Source organism: Cimex lectularius, unplaced genomic scaffold (assembly GCF_000648675.2).
Source record: "Cimex lectularius strain Harlan isolate CLEC.00 unplaced genomic scaffold, Clec_2.1 scaffold63, whole genome shotgun sequence".
NCBI classification, from domain to species: Eukaryota; Metazoa; Arthropoda; class Insecta; order Hemiptera; family Cimicidae; genus Cimex; species Cimex lectularius.
In genome coordinates, this window is record NW_019392694.1 from 1,362,534 (window position 1) to 1,384,341 (window position 21,808).

A 21,808-nucleotide genomic window follows, 5' to 3' on the forward strand; every position below is an offset into this window, starting at 1 on the left:
GTGCATTTTATGAAAATTGTAAAACACAATTAAACTTTAATTTGTACATACAATACAAGTAAAATTTAAATTAATTTTGAAAGCAGATTGGGCAAAAAAATTATTGGAATTTAAATTTTGATTTAACCTAGATGTAGAACATTTGAATTGTATTTAAAAATCGGTTTTTATTTTGGCTGCTGCTCCTGGGAAAAAATTGTAAATAAAACCGATTTTATGTAAATTCCTGTTATCTGATAAATTATGTATCAATTTTTATGTCAAATATTGTTAATTCTTGCACTTGAGACACAAATTTAGAGGAATGGTAATAACCAACAATAAAGAGCCTGGTTCAAATCCCAAAACCTGTTTGAACCAGGTAAATACAATTTTATGTTTGAGGCAAGATTCAAGATGCTGATGTATATGTTAATTTGAGACATAGTAATAGAGTGATCAAAATAAAATTGGATTCCAGAGTATTTCCATCACTCCATCCACATTCTAGCTCCGATTTCAGGATGAAAAGCATAGATTTATTCTGTTTGTTTTTACACTGGGCTTCACGGACATCATCAATGGTATAATCGTGAGAGCCATACTGTCTCCTTTTCCTCTGCCAGGTCTCAATCCAACTGAAACAAATTGTCCTAAATTTTAAACAAGTAAGTTTAACTTAAATTTATTATATTTAGAAATTATCAAACAACCCTTTCACCCTCTTTCCAATATTAATTAATTTTTAAAAGTTTTGATTTTATAAATATATCATTTTATAAAATAATTTTACCCGAGTTTGCAATCACAATTCCACTTATTTCCACTTAAGTAAAGTTCTGTGAGGTAAGTTGAATGGGGTCTGTTTGGACCATCTACATTAGATGGGTTGCCCAACGCAGTCAGATAGTTTTCCTCCACATCCAAAACCAAGCTGCGCAAATTTTTAGAAAAAACTTTTGCCTGAATGTTTTCAACGCTTGTATTTCTCAGAGTCAGCTTGAAAACTGGACTTTGCACTCCCTTGAATAAAAACCATTGAATAATGGGCAATAATTATGTAAATGTATTCATATTTACATGGAGTAAATTATCAGGCAGAGATTTGAGTTCGTGTCCAGTTATTATAAGATTATTTATCCTCTCTGAGAGAAGCCCATTTAACTCAGTTCCTATTTGCGATGCACCAGTGACCTGATAATTGTTTTCTACATAAACTTAAGGATATGTTTTATAAAGAATTCTTTATACCTCAAAGTGGAGTGTTCGCAAAGCTTCCATGTCTTTAATGTATGTAGGTACATTAAAATTTTGAAGCTTCTTATAATTGCTTATGTGCAGTGTCTCCAGATCCTGTAATGGAACTAACCCTTCAATCTTAAACAAAAAGATAGGTGAAATACAATAATTTTTGAAAAAACTTTGTAAATGAAAATAGCATTGAACCAACAGCAAATTCGTGAAGAGGAAGGCCACGTATGTCGAGTTCGACAAGGTGTGGAAAATCAACAAAACTCGTATTGTTTATTGAGGAAATCGGATTTCCAGCTATGTTCAAAATATTCAACTGAGGAACATCAGGTAGCGATTGAAGAGCGTTGTACGAGACGTCCAAATGTTTTAAACTTGTCAAATTTGATTGTAAATACATTGGAATATACGTAATGAAGTTGTCATCCATCTTCAACGTACGAAGAGATGGCAGTGGCATAGGTGGTACCTAGAACATACAAAATTTATAATACTGTGTGTATATGAGTGAGTTCAGTATGTATTTCTCATAACTATGCACATAACTGATTCTGAAATTGCAGAATGAAACTATAAATATATCTCTAAATGAATAGCAAAGAAAAGAAAGGACTATTCTACTGATTTATGTAAGCCCTGCTACGCACATGCATATACATACACAGAACCTATTATTTATCATAGCCCACCAATAATTCCAGCTTTTGTGTAATCTACAATAAATTAGTAGTAGGCCTTGAGAATCACCCACCCCGAGTGTTGGCAGTCCGGGGTCAGATCTTGGTCTTATCCATCCAATCACTGAGGTTGGGCTTCACAGACTATCAACAGCTAGGTCATCTCAGCCCCCAATGTAATCAGTCTCGTATTCACACTCTCACTCACTCTTTTAAATACATTCTTTTTTATTTACATACCATTCACTGAGTTAGGATGGTGGAATACTAAAAACGTCGCAATTGATTAACATGATTTCAAAGTCTGCTGGAGTCTTGGAAGAAGAGCGTTAAGTAGCGTTATAAAAATGCAATTTCACCTATAATTTTATATGGAGCTCCTGTTTGGTCTGATGCTTTAAATAAAAAATATAACATTGTGAGACTAGAAGGGTTCAACGAAGAATACCTCTATGTCTAATTAGAGGCTTCAGGACAATATCCTGTCATGCGAGCATGCTTACTGGTAGGACCAGTTGTAGTTACTGAAATAGCAGACATCTATAATAGAAACACCTTCACCCATTATCCACAACTAAAGCGAAATTTGCCCATTGAAATGGAAATCATCCGGCTGAGATTGAAAATGCACTTGGAAAGAAGCAAGCACAACCAATGTATGAAGTATTTACAGACGGGCGTTAAAGTTCTGCAGGTGTGGGATGCACAGCAGTTGCCTACTCTTATTTGTATTACAAAATTGAAATTAGCTAATTGGTCCAGCAATAATCAAGTGGAATTTCTTGCAATCTGGGTGGCTTTAGAAAAATTAATAAATTCAGAAGAAGACAACAAATAGAACTCTGAAAATACATACAGGACTGAATATGATTGAAGATAAATCAAATCACTTAAATCTGGATGAAGAAATCTGTAATAAATTGAAAGTTCTCAGAAATAACTTAGGATGGACAGTGACTGTGCTAATAAAAGAGCATATTGACTATGTGGGGAATGAACTAGCAGATGATGAAAAGGAGGCTGCAGAAGTCAGTGAACATGGATATCACAAAGGCTTCAAAAAGTTTCCTTGAAAATATAGCCATACAACAGTGGCAAAGTGGGAAAATGAATGGACTGCAGTAACCAAACTATTTTATCATAGCGTAAAACAAAGAATAGGAATGGAAATATCACATTCGTTCAAAACCACCATGGCTCTCACAGGGTATGGTAAAAACCGTTCATATCTTCATCGCTTTAAGATCATCAATGACTCTGGGTCCTCGTGTAATGCAAATGACCAAACATAAAAGCACTATCTATGACTGTACTTTTTTTGAGCTTCAAAGATCAGCTTTCAACAAGGAAGTCCTATTAAGTGGCCAATGATCAAACCCAAATAATTACAAAATTCAAAGAAATTTTTTTTTATAAATTCAATTAATTTAGAGTTGTTGAACAAGTTTGTAAAACTAATAAATCATTTTGATAATGTTATGGTTTCATTAAAATTAAAATTAAAATATTAAAGTGTACTGTTGATTCAAATTATTGTGAAAATCTTTAATCACTAAGGGAACAGATGAAATAAAAAAAATAAAAAACTGGCAGACCTTGGCCCAGAAATAAGTGTTTGTGTGTCTATCTCGCATGGTCTGTTCTTAATTGGGTGAGGATGATCTTTCTTCTACAAGACAGATCCTCCGAGGACCACCTAGTGCTCTTGATATGCAAGCGCTTATCTGCTGATCCGGCCCATTGATGCTTCCACTTTCTTTTAATCGTGTTCTTTATTAAATTTTTAGCATTAAAGGGCTGGATCATGGAAAGGGCTATTTTATGTGATAAATTAATAGTAATATAATGAATATTTGTACGTTTAATATTAATAATATTTCTTACATAACTGATAGAAATATTTGAAATATCCAAGTGTTCAAGAGTATTTTCCAATCCAACAAAATCTCTGTTGCCGATATGAAGGAAATTATTGCCAATCTTCAAATCTGTGAGGCTTGGAAGTAAATTAAAAGCACTTCCCATATCTGTTATCCTGTTTGATGAAACATCCAATGATCTTAATTTCTATTAAACAAAATACATACAAGAAAATAAAGATCATTTTTAAAATAAAGAATACAAATCATACTGTTAATACCTACTGTAAACCTTGAAAAGCTTTCAGAAGAAGGCAAATTAGTAATTTTGTTATTTCTAAAAGAGAGTTCCAAGACGTTCATCGCTGCTGATGGTGAGAATGCTGTGAGTGGTACACGAAGAAGTGAATTATCCGACAGATCAGCACTAATAAGTGACGCAGGAGAAATGATCGAGTCAAAGAGTTGAAGAATGTGATTGGAAGAAAGATCAATGTGCCTTACTGAATTCAAAGATTGGAAAAGTCCTATTGGAATTGACGTAAGGTTGTTGTGAGATAAATCAATGATCTAAAAAAGTATCAGACTTAGCAAATCTCATACTCAACTAATGAAAATTATTGTTTGATTTAACAAAAACCTGGAGTTGCTTAAGACTTCTGAGAGCGTCAAATTCAATTTCATTCATTTGGTTGAAACTCATGTCCAAAAGTTGCAACTGTAACATTTCAGGAAATAAATCCCTCGTAGCATTTATCATCGCATTGTCAGACATAAAAAGTTTAGTCAAGCTGTGCTGCACTGGCATAAAATAAGTCTTGTCCACACTTGATATATTGTTATGGGAAAAATCTACAATCTGCAAACACATATGTTGATGCTAATAAACTAACTTCCCCTGCACATAGAGATTTTAAACTCATTATAAAATACTAACTTTTATATAAATGGAAATTGAAGAATCAGTTGAATTCCCTTTTAATGCATTCATTGAATTATGACTAACATTAACGTTCAGTGAAGACAGCATTCCCACCTATAAAATTTCAATTAATTATTTAAATATTAAATTTGAAATATAAAAATTTATTATATCAATCCAGACCTGATCAAGACAAGCAAAGTTGAAATCGACCAGAGAATTGTATGCCAGATCGAGAACAGAAAGGGCAGGTAGATTTTGAAAAAGCTCAGAATTCAGATATTGTATTTTATTTCCACGGAGCCAGAGGTGTGTGAGTTTTTCCAAGTTTACAAATGACCCGTGCTCAATGGTGACAATTCTGTTGTCAGATAGATTGATTTCGGTCAACTCAATAAGATCAGCAAATGTTTTCGAAGAGATTTTTGTAATCTTATTGAATGAGAGATCAATTTCATGCAGGAATTTATGATTCCTTGCCTGTTATAAGAAACATTTGTAATTCTTTTGTTTTATCTCAAAAATATATAATTATACCTGCCTTAAAACTTCCTTTTGGGATGCCATCTAGATTGTTGTCTTGTGCATGGAAAATTTCAAGATTTGAAAGAAACTGTATGTCTGAAGGAATTTTTTGAAGAAAGTTATGATTGATTTTTAGCACCTGCAGTGTGTTTAAATGTTTAAAGAAACCTTTTGGAAAAGTTCTGATTTTTTTGTCTAGAGAATGCGTTAATATGAGATGTTCCAATGAATGTGAAATCTAAAAGAATTTTTTTAAACATAATGATATTTTATTTCAATGATAGTCATTTTACCTCTATTAAACTTTTTGCATCAATTTTTTCTATCGTGTTGTCCGTCAAGTCAAGAGTTTTAATTCCTCGTACCATCTGAAACATATGTCGATTGAGGGATTTCAGATTACCATCGTTGATTTTAAGTGTCTCCAGTTCAACAGAAAATTGCTGAAAGTCCTTTGGATTTATATGTGGTTGCTCTATTCTCGAGACAGCCAATGACTGAAGATGGACCATCCTGCAAGATTAAAAGCTCTTATTTCATTTGGTAAATCAGTTTTAAGTCAGCATTGACAAAAACTAAACGTTAAAATGTTCTCACTTTGGTAATTTACTCCATACAAAAGGACTATTTGTTTTTCCAGTCAAAGACAGTTCTGTCAGTTGGACCTCTTGTTCCATCTCTTCTGGATGATTCATCCAAAGGAGATTTTTGATGTTATTGTAGTCTAAATTCAGCAACCTCAAATTTTCATATTTCTAAAAGTAATTCTTTTTAACAATGGAAAAACAAATACTGATGTATAAACTTACTAAAAGTAAGGGAAAACTAAATGTAGAAATATTGTTGCCTGTTAAGTCTAAAGACTGTAATGTGTTTTCAAGTCCGTTAAATGACTCTGGATCTATTTGCCTTAATTTACAGTTGGACAAATTTAACTCAGTAATTCGGCAGCCTTGAAATGCATTCGGCTGAGAAATATAAAACAAAAAACATTTATTGAAATTATGTACAAAAATGAAAAACATTGAACCAACCTGAATATTGACCAATGGATTTCCTTTGAAAGAAGTAATGTTAGCCACATCAAAATTGGTCATTGACATTGAAATAAGCTCCTCAATATCGTTATACTCTAAAAACAGTTTGTCCAGCACAAGTTTGACATTTGTGGAAGCATCATAAAGCGTAGAGATCTTGTTACTATTCAAGTTCAAAGTATGTAACATTCTGAAACAACCGATAAATAAATAACATTCAGTGTTGAACGAATTTACCTGAATTACTTGATATTGGCGAGCTGCTTGTAGGACATGCTGTCGATCAGATTGTCAGATAAATCTAAAATCTTGAGCTTGGCTGGAGGTGGTGTGAACACGCCGGGTTCGAGAGATACAATTGAATTCCCATGTATGTCCAGCACTTCTAACTGATTTAGGCTTGAAAAAACACCATGAGGAAGAACTGAAATGTGATTGTCCGCTAGAATGAGCTTGTTGAGAGAGTTGGCTACACCTTTCAACTGTTCGGATGTTATTGTAGATATGTCATTTCCTAAATTTAATTAATATAGTGAGAAATGTTATAATATGAAAGTTATTTTAAATATAAAATTACCTGTTAGATTAAGGATCTTCAATTTGTTTAAGTGCCGCAGAGCATTGGCAGGAATATTAGATAATTTACAATCTGTTATGTGGATTTCCCATAGTGACCTCTCAAGCCCTGTTAAAGACTCTTCATGGAGATAATAAATAGGATTTTTTGAAATCTCCAATTTATACAAACCTTATAACAAAAATTAACTTTACATAAGGCAGAATATTAAAATGGATTTTTTAAAAGGTAATTAATAACCAGTTCTAAGCAGCTGATTGGGGGGTAAATTGTGCATGTCGTTGTTGACCAGCGAAAGGGTGACCAGCTTTGAAGTGTTGAAGCTTGGAAGATACGAAGGACCATCCTTGCACTCGACATTACCTAAGTGCTGCACGGAGGAGGACATGGAACAAGTGCAATGTGGATCAAAATGACAAACATATCCTGATGCATAGGTAAGCCAGAACATCAGCACCAACGATGTCATCATTATGGATAGAGCTAAGTGCATTAGAGCCTGTAGACTCTAAAAACAAAAAGTTTAATATGAAAAATTTATTATTATTATTAATTTAATTATTCTTAAAGAAATATCATGTGGTCAATTTATATGATCAATTAAGTAGACTCTAAAGGAGTCAACCTTTATAGCTTACAATTAGTACACTAGCTTAACTATTGACATACAAGGTTTTTTTTAACTAAATGAAAGATTCTGATATAATTTAATTTTTTTTATTTTATTTTAATTTTTTTTAATTTAAACTTTTAACAAAATACAATGCTCTCTGTTGTGCTATTCTGTATGTACATATATCAGTAACAACGTGGTGGTAAAGTAAGTTGAAGTAAGATTGCTACCCAGCAACAGTCCTTAAAATGTCTTCTATTTGATACTTATGGTTGAAATTCATATTTCTATACATAAAAAAATTTAGGAAGCTACTAAAATGATGAAACTGTGTTTTTTAAATTAGACATTATTGAAAATATTAAAAGTTTAATTAAACATTTACGCTATTTTAGATTAAATTTAATGTGTAAATTTATGAAATATAAATCTATAACAATTAATTATTCTTTTTATGTAAGGTCTTGGTTGAGATGAAAAAGTTAATAATTGGTGTGGTGTTTAGCCAACGTTTCAATATTTATTGAGATCATCTTCAGGGCTCAAAGTGTTTGTTTTGTGTGTCCTTCTTCTCAATAAAGATCGAAACGTTGGCACGATAAAGATTTTTCTAAACCTACCTCACACCAACCACATCTCAAGATCTCCAAATAATCATTAATTAACAAATGCATGCAGGATGTGAAAAAAATTCATTTATACAATGCTAGAAACTTTAGATTCATTCAAAGTATTTTTACTCACTCAAAGTGTTTGTTTTCTGAGTAGATGTGTCAATATCTCACTGGCACTCTCAACACGACTCACAAGAATGACGCTTTGATTGAATCTAAAATTTCTAGCATTGTATAAATTCTTTTTTCCACATCCTACATGTATTTGTAAAATTTAAACAATGTTTATAAATCCCAGGCCCTGAAGATGATCTCAATAAAGATCGAAATGCTGGCACGATAAAGAAAATGTTTTTCTAAAACCTACGTCACACCAGACCGCATCTCATGATCTCCAAACAATCGTTAATAATTAGATAGAGACATAAAAAGAATAGTTAATTGAAATAAGTAATTTGATCAATTATACCACCAAATATAAATGGATTAATAAATCTATAAGTTTATATCAAATAATATTGGTGTTTTTTGTTTTTGTTTTCATTACAAGAAGAAGATTCAAAATTCAAAGGGAACAATAATAGTTTAATTATTAAAGCACAAAGTTTAAGGAAAAATTATATACTCAAGAAATAAATTCAAATGCCTTGAAATAGTACAGTACGTCTGAAGTTTCAAATTAAACTTGAATGACTAATAAATTAACAATGCCTTAATTAGTCTTCTTTAAAGGGTGACCTATGAACTTGAGACATTTTAACATTGGCTATACCACCAAAAGTAGATTTCAAATTTTTGTTATAAAAAATAATAAATTCTTTTCTTTTTTCAATTGGCGCAAAACGAACAATCTTTTCAAATTTCATAAATTTTCAAATTGTGAAAAAAAAACAGGTCTTCAAAGTTAACATTTAATTTTGTCACTTGTATCCACTCACCATTTTTGTGTCATAAGAGAAAACTAGAGGAGAGTTAGATAACAACAAGACAAGAAATGGAACTCAACACCGAGCAAACCAAGGCTTCTTATAATTGGATAACGTACGACTCTCCCATCCCACCACCATACTCCATCCACCTACCTATATTTAATTGATGTAACCCTACAATGCTTTTAATGACATGAAAATTAACGTTTTTGTGTAACCCCTTCTGTGTTTCTGCATTATTCATTTCTATTGATCAATATAAAGTACTAAAATTATTCACAAAAAATTTTTCAATATTTGCTGTACAAAATTACATCATTTAAAATATTAAGGAGCTAAATTTATAAAGTTTATCTCATTTTAAATTATTGAAATTACTGTATTAACCGATGGTACATTACTAGAGTTATTATGTTTACTATGTATTTGATCTGGATAATAATCTAAACAAAAAAATATTTTATTTGTGTGTTATTGAAGTTTTTATTGTTAGGATTCATAAAACATGGTGATAATAGATAATTTTATTATTTTTACTAGCGCTATATGAACAGTAATAATAGTTTTTGTATCAATTTTTGTCTTCCATTGCATATTTATTTTAAAATTGAATTCAAGAAGGCACAAATGATAATCCTACTGTATAATCTTTTTCAATATTTTATTATTGTGCTGTGCGAGTTCAACAGAGCAAAGTTTAATTAATAGGCCTAACAGTCTTCAAACTAATATCCTTGCAAATAACTGTAACTGGGTGACATAGGGTTTCAGACTGTTGTAATTAGATTAAAACTAAATCCAAACTAAGAATCCTTCATCCTATTTGCCCTGGAGACCGTCTCAATCAGAGACCTCAAATGTTTTATTGATCAAATAATGGCCAATTAGAAATTTGTTTCTAGATTGGATTTTTGATTAAATAAGCCAAAGGACTTGTTTTCCATTTTTCATTTGAATTTATTACTAACTTGCGTGTTCTTTTTTTTAACTTTCGAAAGGTCTTGGAGATACATTTAAAGTTTAACCATAAGTGTTTCAGACAATTGTCGGAAATTATGATTGTTACTGTTATTACTATGATTAAAATTTTAAAAAAAAGAAAAAAACATTACATCATCTTTTAAACTTGAAAAAGTGTCTTATTTTCAGGGTTTCTCTCTCTCTCTCAGTATAAATATTTATTTTACTTTCAACAATTGATGACTGCCTATATTTTAATTGTTGTTACGTGCATATTAAATTGTGATTATCCCTGGAGTCAGCTTAATAAATGCTGTATAAACTGTCGAGCTAAGCATCAAGACTGTTTTTCAACATCAGATCTACTCGGGACTCCAAACTAGTATTTATTTTATTCGTATCTATTAGTGAATTCTTGTATTGAATGTATTAGTTTGTAGGATTATATTAACTAATATACTTTTTTTAAATTTGGTTTCTCACATCAACCGGCACCCCTTGCAGAATGCGAAATTTACCTTTTTCAGCCTCATCGTCTACTTGTGCCACCATGGCTTGACCACCTTGTGCAATAGCCTAAGGAATATAGTGGTGGCAAGAAGGAAGACAACTATAACTTGTGTATTTGGTAGGCCACTTGCAGAGAAGATTAGGGAATATAATTTTCTTCAATTTAATTGTTTACCACAAAGGAAGAAAATCTAAAATGAGCCTCTACAAATGGGAATTCACATGAAAGTGTGTCACCTGCTACTGTGAGTTGATTTAAAACTTATAAATTTTAGCTTAACATTACAACCAACAAAAATAAGTCATAAAAAATTTAAGAAAATATTTTTTAGTAAATTTAAAGTTAAAAATGGAGTTGAAAAAACTTATAAAATTAAACATAAGGCTTATAAAATTAGTATAGAATTTAATAAAGCCATGAACCCCCTTTCCAGAAACATTGAATAGCTAATATCTCATCATGGTAATGTTTAATTTTTCATAATTATTCCAAAATCATGAGATGGGGCTCTGAAGATGCCCTGAAGATGATCTCAATAAAGATTGAAACATTGGCACGATAAAGAAAATGTTTTTCTGAAACCTACATCACACCAGACCGCATCTCACGATTTCTGAATAATTATGGACTAACGGTCACTAATCACCACACATTTAATTTTTCAATGTAAGGACCCGTGTTTTTAAAAAAATGTTTATTTAATATAAACTTACAAATATATATTCAACACAAGAGTTATATTAAATGTAACTAATTCAAAGACCCGAGCAGATGTAAAGTTGAAGAGGGTCTTGGTAGCTTGATAGTTTACATCAGCATTTATTAAGTTGACTCCAAGGATAATGTTGATATAATACCCGCAGAGCAGAAATTAAGCTGGAAGATATTCTATATATAAAGTTCTTACACAATTTAATCATTAATAAGTAATTTTAATTATTATTCTTTTTATCTGTCTTGATTTTTTTTTAAGTTGAAAAAGCTATGTCACAAGCGGGATTTGAACCCATAATTTTCGGCTCAATACCCCGTTGCTTTAACCACTTGAGCTTTAGCTATGGTATGGATATGGGTTCGAATCCTGCTCATGACCACTAGCTTTTTCATTTCAACCAGAACAATTATAATTAATTAAAACAATTAATATGGTCAATTATGACTACTAAATACATATATGGATTAATTAGTAATTTAATTGAAAGTAATTATTTATTTCTGCATTTCGAAATTTGAAACCAAAAAAAATTTAATGTTTCTGTTAAATAAAAATATATGGTAAAATATTATTTTATTTTATCAAAATATATTTTTTTCTATTGGGTTACTAAATTGTGATGATTCATGAAGATTAATTGAATCATCAGTTAACTTTACAGTTACCTCCTATTTGTCAAGTACAGTCAACAGTGAGACAGCGCGTATGGTTGACTTATAGGAGAAGGTAGTAAAGTTAAAGATTTTACCCTAACACAATTAGAGTTAAAGATAGTAAGAAAATCTAGAATTAGTCTGACTGACAGTCCCCTGAAAGTAATTCTTGTCCTCCAAATACATAACTAGCTCAAAATATTATAGAATACAGGCGATTTTAATTTAAATTAGGGATGTCATCTTGGAAAGAATTCTTTGCCAGTATTAAAACAACACCGGAAAATGAAAGGAAGAAGAATTTAATAAAACAGTTTTGCCAATGCCACCCTTTTGAAAAAATTGTCCTTGTGACAGTGAGTGTTTTTGTTTGTTTTTTTATGAATAGGATTGGATTTTAAATTTGATGTGTTTGTATTTCAGTCCGGTGGAACTACAGTACCTTTAGAAAAGAACACAGTACGATACCTTGACAATTTCAGTGCTGGTACGAGAGGATCAGCATCGACAGAATACTTTCTCAAAGAAGGATATTATGTCATTTTCCTCTATAGGTAATATTTCATTTGTCCAAGACATTATTTAGAGGACTGCGGTTGCCAAGTGGTTGGGGCATCTGACTCGTATTTATTGGGTTAAGCCCTCCTGTATGGCAGGAATTTACTTTATTTAGACATTAATGAAAATTTTAAGCTGTATAATCGTTTGTTTCTAGGATAAAATCATTGGAACCATTTATACGCCACTTTGATAACAATTTCCTCGATGTACTTGACATAAAAGAGGATGATGAGAAGGCAAGGATAGAAGGTAGAGTTTGTAAAATGATCACCATTTGAAACTAATCAGTCACTATGTTTCCAGTTACACCTGATAAAATAGAATATGTCCTGCCGATCCTTAAGGCTTACAAAAACGCTAAAGACCGGTACTTGAGAATCGGGTACAACTCGCTCACAGAGTACCTGTGGCTGCTTAGAGAAGCCTGTGAGGCTCTCAGCAATTACAATAAGGCGGCGATGCTCTATTTAGCGGCTGCTGTGTCTGACTTTTACATTCCAGAAGAAAATATGGTATTTTATTTATTTTTTTAAATATTTTTATTTTATTTTATTTTTTTTAACAATTATCACACTTCTGATTGCAGCCAACGCACAAAATTCAATCTAGCACTGGTGCTCCTACAATATCTCTTCAACTTGTACCAAAAATTTTAGAACCTCTCGTCTTAAATTGGGTGCCCAATGCTTACGTCGTCTCTTTCAAACTGGAAACTGATGATAAAATCTTAGTTTCAAAAGCAAGGGGCGCACTGCAAAAATACAATCACAAAGTCAGTTTAAATTCTACCATGATAGTCGTAATAAACCATTTACTCATTTTTATTTATTCATTTATTTTTTAAGCTTGTAATTGGAAATTTACTCCAAACGAGGAAACATCATGTTATAATAGTAACGGAAGACGCACAGCATGATATTAAATTGACTGAAGAAGAGATTAAAAATCATGTAGAAATTGAAAAGAAGATAATACAAGATTTAACAAAACGCCATGAAGATTATATGAAGGCGTAACAAAAACTACTTTTTATTTGTTACGGTAGTTTACATTTATAGACAAGTCGTTTTATTAAAAAAATTAGGAATAAAGAAGGCTAGAAAGTGGTCAAAGGGTCTTGATAAAACACATTCCATGCCAAGTTCACAAAAGTTTGGAAAAAAAGATAAGCAGAGTCCTTAAAAAATTATTATTCTTATATGTATAAATTTTATACAAAGGAGACTCTATAACAGATCCAAACAAGTTTGATTTTTTAACAACTGTATACAATTTTTTGCATACAAGCACAACAATTCAAAAGACTATAATAAGCATTTTAAAATGATAAAACCAGTATCATAAAGCATGCACTATGTTTTTCCTGTAAAGATATAAGTAATATATAGACTAGCATCCTGCTTATATGCTATAAGTAATTTATTTTTTAGATATAAAAGAATAAATTGTATAATATATTTTATTAAAATATACATGGTATTTTTATTAATATAACTACATCAACCTTATTAAGGGAAAGGGGTGAGGATGTCTCTCATCTTAAGATCTATAGCCACCTGTGAAAACCAAGATCATTGAGGTGCCTATGTTTACGCCAAAATTTATTTTATTTTCTTATTAAAAATTAGTTAATTAAAAAAATTATTAAATTTCAAGTCAGGTCTCTTTATTTTAAGCCTCCGACCTCTGATTGGCTCACCAAATGATGAGATGCTTAGTGGGCGGATTGTGTTAGGCTTCTTGATTTTGTCTGTTTTACTGGTTGACTTTGGTTTCTCTCTGGCCGAGCTCTTCGTTCTCAATATCATAAAATTAGTTAACGTTTTTCCCCTTTCAACAAAGTATTTCTCCTCTTTTATTGCAACAAGAGAAAATTATCTTCCAAAAAGTGCTGTTTATGTTTCACAGCCAAGGTGTTAAGTGCATTTCCTCATCATTCCCGGTGGAAAACTAAGGCCTTGGAGCAGACCGACAGGTGTTATCCTACAGGAGCGAATTATAAGGCGAGTGAAACATTGCTACACTCAGCAAGTGATTTTCTCACTTTTCCTTATGTTACACATTTTTTTTATTATTTAAAAATTTAATTTATTTTAAATTCCAAGCTTTATTTTTTATTTCATTTTTATTTTTTATTTATTTTTTTTTTTTTTTAATTACAATAAGCCTATGGCTTAAAAATTGGACTGCAGGAACACCAAAGTTGACCAAAATATTTCTCTATATTCTTCTACAATATTAAAATGGATTAACATGCCTGATGGCTGAATATTAGAAGACACAAAGAGTATAAATTTAGTTAAACAACTTACAACCACTGGCCAAGAATAATGAAGTGCCTCTGTTTTTTGTACGAGGATGTAAAAGAATCAAGGATAATGAGATAAGCTAAAGATAAAAAAAAGATAAACAGAGCATACTAACCTCAGAGACTAGGAATTAACCTATCACAATGAGGAAAACGAAAAAAGCTGCCTCGTGTAATTGTACATAAAGCCACAAATATGGGGAACGAGTCATTAGGGCTGACTCATATTTGCCTTGCTAGTGGTTCTGGGTATGAATCCTGACAGACAATGGAATTTTAATTGAGATTAATATGAAAAAGTATTATAAAGTGGTTTGACCTCTCGTCCATATACCCAATCAGTAGTTAGACGTTAAAAGCCCTCCTGTATTTTAGTGGGGGTTTTAAAAAAGACATGAAATGCCTAACAAACATAAACAAAGCCCAAATCAAAACTGACAATTTATGTCTCAGACCTAACAAAAAAGATAGAATTTGTTTATGGAGTAGATTCTTCTTCAGTCTTCCATGCAGAATTGCATGTTTGTGTAGTTTAGAAATTGAGAAAGTAGATAAGCTTTCATCAAAAGGAACAGTTTAGAAATCGGTAACCCCATGTACCTGTAATAGGTTAACTTTTAAACAAATGTATATCAAAAAACAACAAAGAAAATTTATTCCATTTATCGGGGACATTCCAAGCAAATGATCAATGGATTTAGACCTCCAATACATATTTCACCAATAAAAACTCCTGCAGCATTCAAAGTGGATTACATTAAGCGGTGAATCACTTCCCCTGTTGTTATCGATCTGATTGTTACACTAATAATCTGGCTAAGAATAAAAGTACCACAGCATGAATTATTTTATGAAAACTAGAACAGGGATAAGCTTGCTGTATGGGCAACTGAGATATTAGGCCCAGAGCATCTGTTTAAAAAGATAAATAAATAAAAAAGTTAAAGGTTGGTATGAAGAGGATAAGCTGACCAGGATCTGATGACCGATGATCATCATGATCATGACCAAAGTAGATTATGATGATTTCCATTCCTCTCCGGATAATCTTGTGCTTATTCAAATTTGAATTTAAAAAAAAAAAAATAATAATAATAATGATTGATATGGTCATACGTTTGTAAATATGTATTGACTGCACATGTCAACCCAAGTTTATTCTGCATTCACTATTTTTCCCTGTTGAAAAGTAAAATTAAATATTCAGTGCTAAGGGCTCAATCATTTTAGGTTTTCAATAATTTCTGGTGTTTTGTAAACAAATAATGATAAATTTAAAAAAAATTGTTTTATAAATCATGGTGTTCATTGTTCATTGTAGAACTTATTTTTATTATAATAGGCTTAGTAGAATTTAAGTAATTCATTATGTGGACCACCGCCATCTAAAATGTTAGAAAGAATGTTGGGTAATAAAATTGACTGTCGTATACTTTGGCATGATGTAAAAAGTGTATTATAATCAGAATTTTATTACATATGTTGCAAATTGCCTTGGTTCTTTGGTCATTAAGTGTCCAAGGGCAAGTCATGTATGCCCTATCTTTAACTGACAAAGGAAAATTTATTGTTTATTTATGCTTTGGACCCATGTGGTTTATGAGAATTTACTTTTTGTTAGAAGTGAGACAGCGGAGTCGCAGAAAGTTGAATCTTATATTGCTTGCTCAGGCATACTTAGGCAATGCTAAAGCACTACAAGGTCTGCTGTAAAGTTTTCAAAAATCAGAGTGTAAATAAGCATTCATGAAAGTCATTTATTACAGTAGCGCCACATCCTGTGGATGATGTATAGTCATCGGTGAAGTAACAGTTAGGAAAATTACTGAGAAGTTGTAAGAATTCATTTTTGTAGAAAATGAGTTTTTTTTTTTTTTTTTGTGGGTTTTTTGTTCTTTTGGTAATTTTGATAGTTTTAGTCCTAGGAGGGACTATGGGGTGACAAGGAGTAACTATGGGTTGCGCTGATTTTAACTAATTTTGGTACAGTGATATTATTTTTATTAAACCATTTCGAAGTTGGAATTACACAGTATGTTGTTTTTGTAAATGATGGTGGTGGAAATTCTAAGACCCGTGTTGCATGCAGTGTCTAATTTTTTTTTTTTTTCATTTTTAGACATAAAGAATTACAATTGTAGTCAAGCTTTGATCTAATGAGACTTATTTAATCTAAGAAGTCTATTTCTGTCAGCAACCCATTTTCATGGGCTGGTTGTTTTTCGAAGATATATTGATTATGCATACTGTGCTTTTACATATTTAAAATGACTTATCAAATTGGATTTCTAAATATTTAGTTCTATCAGACAGGAGTATTAATAAGACATTATTTAAATAATTAACTGAGTAAATGGTTGAATTGCAGTGATAATAAAAATGTAGAAATTAATATAATTTTAATTTCAAATAAATATTCATGAATTTTATAAATTATTGTGTTTTCATCTCAAAAATGTCATTTTCTTGTGAGAAATTTTGAATCAGCTCTCCAAAAATGATCTTTTATGACAGTAGTTGCTTTAACTTTGAAGACCACCCCACCCCCTAGCAAAACAGACGTTATCACAATTTGACAACAGATCTGTAAAGTGTAAACTGTAAACATATGAAGATGAACGTAGCAAAGTTGCTCTACCGAAATTGTGGGTACTTTAATTAAATATATGTGACGAGAGTTTTTATTAGTATAATTAATTTGTATAACCATTGCAGATGGAATGTACAACAGTTTGGGTCCAAATATCTTAAAATATAAAAACTATGAGCCAAAAATAGACAAGAGTGCTTTTATCGCCGGTGGTTCACATATAATAGGGAAAGTCGAAATAGGAAGAGATAGCAGTATCTGGTTTAATTGTGTTGTCAGAGGAGATGTCGGCAACATAAAAATAGGCGATGAGACAAACATCCAAGACGGAACAGTTATTCATGTATCTAGAAACGAAGGTGGTGACACGCTCATCGGCAACATGGTAACAGTTGGACATTTTTGTTTGTTACATGCTTGCAAGCTACATGATAAAGCCTTTGTCGGCATGGGAGCGGTTGTCATGAACAACGCAGTCGTCGAATCTGAAGGAATGGTGGCTGCTGGCTCACTGGTCACAAACGGAAAGGTGATAAAGAGCGGGGAGATTTGGTCTGGAAGGCCGGCAAAACTTTTCAGAAAGATGTCAGACGAAGAAATTAAACATATTACTGAATCGGCCAAGAATTACGTCGAGGTGATGAACGAATATAAGAACTGTAGCCAAAACATCTAATAGTTTCAGAGACGTACTAGATTTTAGGCCGTACAATATGACCAAAATACAGATAATCCTGCCTTTATAATTATTAGTGATGCATCTCATCTAGATAGTATAAAATGCACTCAAATAAAAAAAATGAACATGAAGGTTTTTCTTAGTTTCACACACTAAGCAAATCTCAACCAACAAAAGATTTGCTTGGTATGTTCAGGTGGCCAGAGCCAACAAAGCGGTTGGCTTTGCTCAAGGTTCGGGCTTTTTGCAGTAACATCAAAAGGGGTATGTTGACTGATTGGCACATGGCTGAATCCTTTGGTTTAATGAGGATGAGTCAAGTGACCAATGTTGGGCCCCAACATCCATAGTCTTTCATTGGCCAAGATTTGCTTAGTGTGTATGCGCCTTTATGTTATAACTTTTTTTGTAAGCAATGATACTCATTATCAGTTGATTTAGAATACTTTTTTCTCTGTATCTTTTGTTTGTTTAACTTTCTTTATTAAATTCTGGCTCAATATTAGATATTGGTAATCAAAAGTAGAGTAATACGGACTGGCAAAACTTCACTGTCACAAATTGATAATTAAATGGCATGGAATTACTAAGGCAATAAATTTACGTTTTGTGTGTTAGCCTGTCAAATGTATTTTCTGAGAGCCAATACTGAAGGTGCCAAAATGTCTCACAAACAAAAGTCAGGTCAAAATGACTAATGTACAAAATCGTTAGACCCAATGAAGAAATCTCAGATTGTAACGAAATTGAGCTAAAATTGTGCATTATGCTGGTATTTCTACCATGAACACAGTTTTGCTTTCAAGGGTGTGATATATTTTACCCTGTTTTTACACTGTAGTTCCCCCCCTCCAAGGCTAGCTCGTTACAACACGCTCATAAGTTCTTAACGTTTAATTGTCCTCCTGAAGAAATTCTCTGATATCTCCATTTTCTAGCTCTTCTTACTCTATAGAATTAATAGGAACTGTCTTAAAATTACTTTTAAAACTGGCATGTTTTCTCTGCTTCAATGAAATTCATTCTTTTTCAATGTAAAAATATTGAAGATGGCATCGGTGGCCACAATAGTTAAGGTGTTCATTATTAGAACATAAAGGTCCCACTGAATTTGAACCCGACATACTTACAAATGGGCTCATTTTCAAAAACACCAGCACCCCGAGGGTGGATATGACCTTGTCTTGTGAACCTTTGTAAAAAAAACTATGTAAGCCATGCCATCCCTAACCCTAATCCCAACTCCTTTCTTTATCCAACATGATGAGGTAAATCATATCCATGTAAAAATATCAAACAGTGGTGCAAACTTGGTTTGATTTTTAATATTACATGTTCAATAAAAGTACTGAAAATTTCGTTTTGATGATATATAAATTTTAATAATTTGAAGGATGCATTCATTATTAACCTATAACATTAGTTAAGTTTAAAAGCTCATCTAGAAAGCAAATTAAAACAATTGTTCTAGATACACAAATCTCTGTGATATATAAATAAATGTATATATTAATTAGGACAAATTAATTTTAAAATCTATTTCATGCAACTGAAAACAAAACTATTTCTGATATGTGAATCGTTGGACATATAAATAAATACAATACAAATAAGCTGTACTACTTTATATAAACCATAAGTCTTCTACATTTTGGTAAAGAAAAACTTCTTTCAATCCTACATTCTCAAAATATAATTCCTGATGATCAGTTTGGTTTTCGTGATATCCACTTAACTGTCCAATAGTGTCATCACATCATAGGCATCTCCTCTTTCCCTGAGTGGGGGCATTGTTCTAGAGACTTCTTGATGTAATAAGACAAGCTTTTGATCGAGTTTGGCATCCAAGCTTGTTCATGCTGATGGGCATTCTTCATTACACCTGTTTTCCATGTCATTGTTGGTTATTGACTTGCTGCATATTACCCTATCCACACTGGTGTTCCTCAAGGCAGCATTCTGGCCCCCACACTTTATCAGGTGTACACACACACACATATACAGTTAACATTCCTCTGCGATCAGCAACCCTCTCAAGTAACTCTGATCCTGTCATTCCCACTTGAAACCTTCAACACCTTTCACTACAGGGGTCTTGGTGTAAAAAAATAAATAAACAAAATTTAACAGAAAAATCCATAACCTTCAAAAAACGACTGATAGACCTCATCCCAGTTTATTTAAAATAATATCCTCCTCCCAACTGTGATCAAGGTGCAGTACATAAGGCTGTATATCAAAAAACATATAACATATCCCCACACACAATTACATCAATAAGTTATGAAGATACAAAATACTTTCACACTTTATTACACCAATAAAAAGCTACTGTATAGTACCTTAGTGAAGCCGATACATGCATAAAAGACTGGAAGTGTGGATTCAGACAAACTTTTCGTCGCATCCAAACTGCCCAATCTATATTCCTCAGAAAAATCCTTCCGCATCCTTTCACGCATCCATCTAAACCACCCATACAGACTTAAATATTACATTTTTCCAAGTTTCAATCAGCTCTTGTTAGTGCCAAATTCACAAAACTCTTAACCATCATAAATCCTCAAATCCAAAAACTGGAGACCAATCCTGTGACAGTAATAGGGACACTAGTCTTCATTAAACAGAAACATTAAAGTTTCATTAATTGTTGTTACTTGTTACCTCTGTGAATAGAAAAATTGAACAAATACATTATTACATGGCAAGATGCAAGAAAAAGCGTACAAGCTCATTATCCTATAGAATTACTGGGAAAAGTTAAGGTCTAAAAATAATTGTCCAAATCATTAACATCTCTAGTTAAATCCATTAAAAATTAACAGCATTTATTTAAATCAAATAATAATTTTATTACCTTGTAACATTACCTTATCACATCAAAATGTCTTTCAAATAATTTCCATAAAAAAACAGTATTTAAAAAATGAAAAAATCTAATTTATTATTTTTATTAAAAAGCCTGCCGAAAATCCATCAAGTTATAGACCCATTAGCCTGTTGAGTGCACTTAATAAGATATTCGAAAAGTGCATTCAGCACCGTCTTAACCTCCACATTAACGCTAATAGGATTATCATAGATGAGCAGCACATGGCTTTATACCGGGCCTCTCTATGGCCACCCAACTCACTTGCGTAGTAGATCATGTGACCAACATGTTCAACAACAAAATACATACTGGGATGGTCCTCTTAGACGTGGAGAAGGCCTTTGATTCGGTCTGGCAGGACGGTATAGTATACAGGCTCATTGAAATTAATTTCCCTGGATATCTTATAAAAGTTGTCATAGCCTACTTAAAAAACCGTTATTTCTGTTTCCCTAAACAATGAAACTTCCAGACCTTTCCCAATTGCGGCCGGAGTTCCCCAAGGTTCAATCCTAGGGCCATGCTTGTTTTTATAAATCCACTCCCCTCACTGAGAAATTGCAAAATTGTGCTTTATGGATGACATTGCTGTCTATTGTTCATCCTAGAGGCCTAATACAATTGTGAAAAGATTAAATGACAGCATCACCAGGATTTGCAGGTTTTGTCACCGCTGGAAACTCAGGATTAATATCCCGAAAATTGAGGCCATATTTTTCACAAAACGACGACCAATATTCAGGGGAACCATTTCCATTCACGGACACATCGAGTGGCGTGAGGGGGTAAAGTACTTGGGTTTAATTCTGGACCGAAAACTTAGGCATATAAATAATATAGTAACGAAAAGTAAAATAGCTATAAAAGCGTTATTTCCGCTGATGGCCCGAGAGAGTGGAATGAGCTTTGAAAATAAACTAATTATATATAGTTGCCCAGCATGGAGTTACTCGTGCAAATCAAACATCCAAAAACT

The 21,808-nt window shown here is 32.3% G+C and overlaps 3 protein-coding genes across 9 annotated transcripts; 2 read left to right on the plus strand and 1 right to left on the minus strand.

The window, feature by feature from the left end:
- Positions 1–68: 68 nt before the first annotated feature.
- On the minus strand, positions 69–14,898 carry LOC106674307 (chaoptin). Of its 4 annotated transcripts, none has more exons than XM_024225975.1 (19): positions 14,808–14,898; positions 7,068–7,335; positions 6,828–6,998; positions 6,497–6,764; positions 6,248–6,440; positions 6,023–6,181; positions 5,811–5,968; positions 5,507–5,726; positions 5,230–5,451; positions 4,872–5,168; positions 4,704–4,802; positions 4,407–4,625; positions 4,052–4,336; positions 3,792–3,974; positions 1,430–1,699; positions 1,231–1,356; positions 1,060–1,173; positions 773–1,002; positions 69–617 (listed from the first exon to the last, which is right to left on the minus strand). In XM_024225975.1, the coding sequence occupies exons 2-19, from the start codon at positions 7,318–7,320 to the stop codon at positions 392–394; spliced, it is 3,693 nt and encodes a 1,230-aa protein (XP_024081743.1). In that variant the 5' UTR covers positions 7,321–7,335; positions 14,808–14,898; the 3' UTR covers positions 69–391. The 4 variants fall into 4 exon arrangements, with proteins under 4 accessions (XP_024081743.1, XP_024081745.1, XP_014262434.1 ...); XM_024225977.1 differs by lacking the exon at positions 14,808–14,898 and adding an exon at positions 8,993–9,076 and having other exon boundaries at positions 6,828–6,947; XM_014406948.2 differs by lacking the exon at positions 14,808–14,898 and adding an exon at positions 8,993–9,076.
- On the plus strand, positions 10,315–13,855 carry LOC106674302 (phosphopantothenate--cysteine ligase). Of its 4 annotated transcripts, none has more exons than XM_014406942.2 (7): positions 10,315–10,698; positions 12,057–12,178; positions 12,246–12,376; positions 12,538–12,632; positions 12,687–12,895; positions 12,970–13,155; positions 13,229–13,855. In XM_014406942.2, exons 2-7 carry the CDS (start codon positions 12,059–12,061, stop codon positions 13,397–13,399), a joined length of 912 nt encoding a protein of 303 aa, XP_014262428.1. In that variant the 5' UTR covers positions 10,315–10,698; positions 12,057–12,058; the 3' UTR covers positions 13,400–13,855. The 4 variants fall into 4 exon arrangements, with proteins under 4 accessions (XP_014262428.1, XP_014262429.1, XP_014262427.1 ...); XM_014406943.2 differs by lacking the exon at positions 10,315–10,698 and adding an exon at positions 11,828–11,895; XM_014406944.2 differs by lacking the exon at positions 10,315–10,698 and adding an exon at positions 11,894–11,984.
- A 2,339-nt stretch (positions 14,899–17,237) lies between the features above and the next one.
- Positions 17,238–19,352, plus strand: LOC106674276 (gamma carbonic anhydrase 2, mitochondrial-like). Its single transcript, XM_014406905.2, has 2 exons — positions 17,238–17,336; positions 17,407–19,352. Exons 1-2 carry the CDS (start codon positions 17,300–17,302, stop codon positions 17,955–17,957), a joined length of 588 nt encoding a protein of 195 aa, XP_014262391.1. The 5' UTR covers positions 17,238–17,299; the 3' UTR covers positions 17,958–19,352.
- The last annotated feature ends 2,456 nt before the right edge of the window (positions 19,353–21,808 follow it).

Coding starts and splice junctions, on each gene's coding strand:
- LOC106674276 (XM_014406905.2), top strand. CDS start 17,300: ATGAAGATGAACGTAGCAAAGTTGCTCTACCGAAATT. Junction 17,337..17,406: donor AAAGTTGCTCTACCGAAATT/GTGGGTACTTTA, acceptor TAACCATTGCAG/ATGGAATGTACAACAGTTTG.
- LOC106674302 (XM_014406942.2), top strand. CDS start 12,059: ATGTCATCTTGGAAAGAATTCTTTGCCAGTATTAAAACAACACCGGAA. Junction 12,377..12,537: donor TATGTCATTTTCCTCTATAG/GTAATATTTCAT, acceptor GTTTGTTTCTAG/GATAAAATCATTGGAACCAT. Junction 13,156..13,228: donor TGCAAAAATACAATCACAAA/GTCAGTTTAAAT, acceptor TTATTTTTTAAG/CTTGTAATTGGAAATTTACT.
- LOC106674307 (XM_014406948.2), bottom strand. Junction 5,727..5,810: donor GTATGGAGTAAATTACCAAA/GTGAGAACATTT, acceptor TTAATCTTGCAG/GATGGTCCATCTTCAGTCAT. Junction 4,626..4,703: donor CAATTTCCATTTATATAAAA/GTTAGTATTTTA, acceptor ATGTGTTTGCAG/ATTGTAGATTTTTCCCATAA.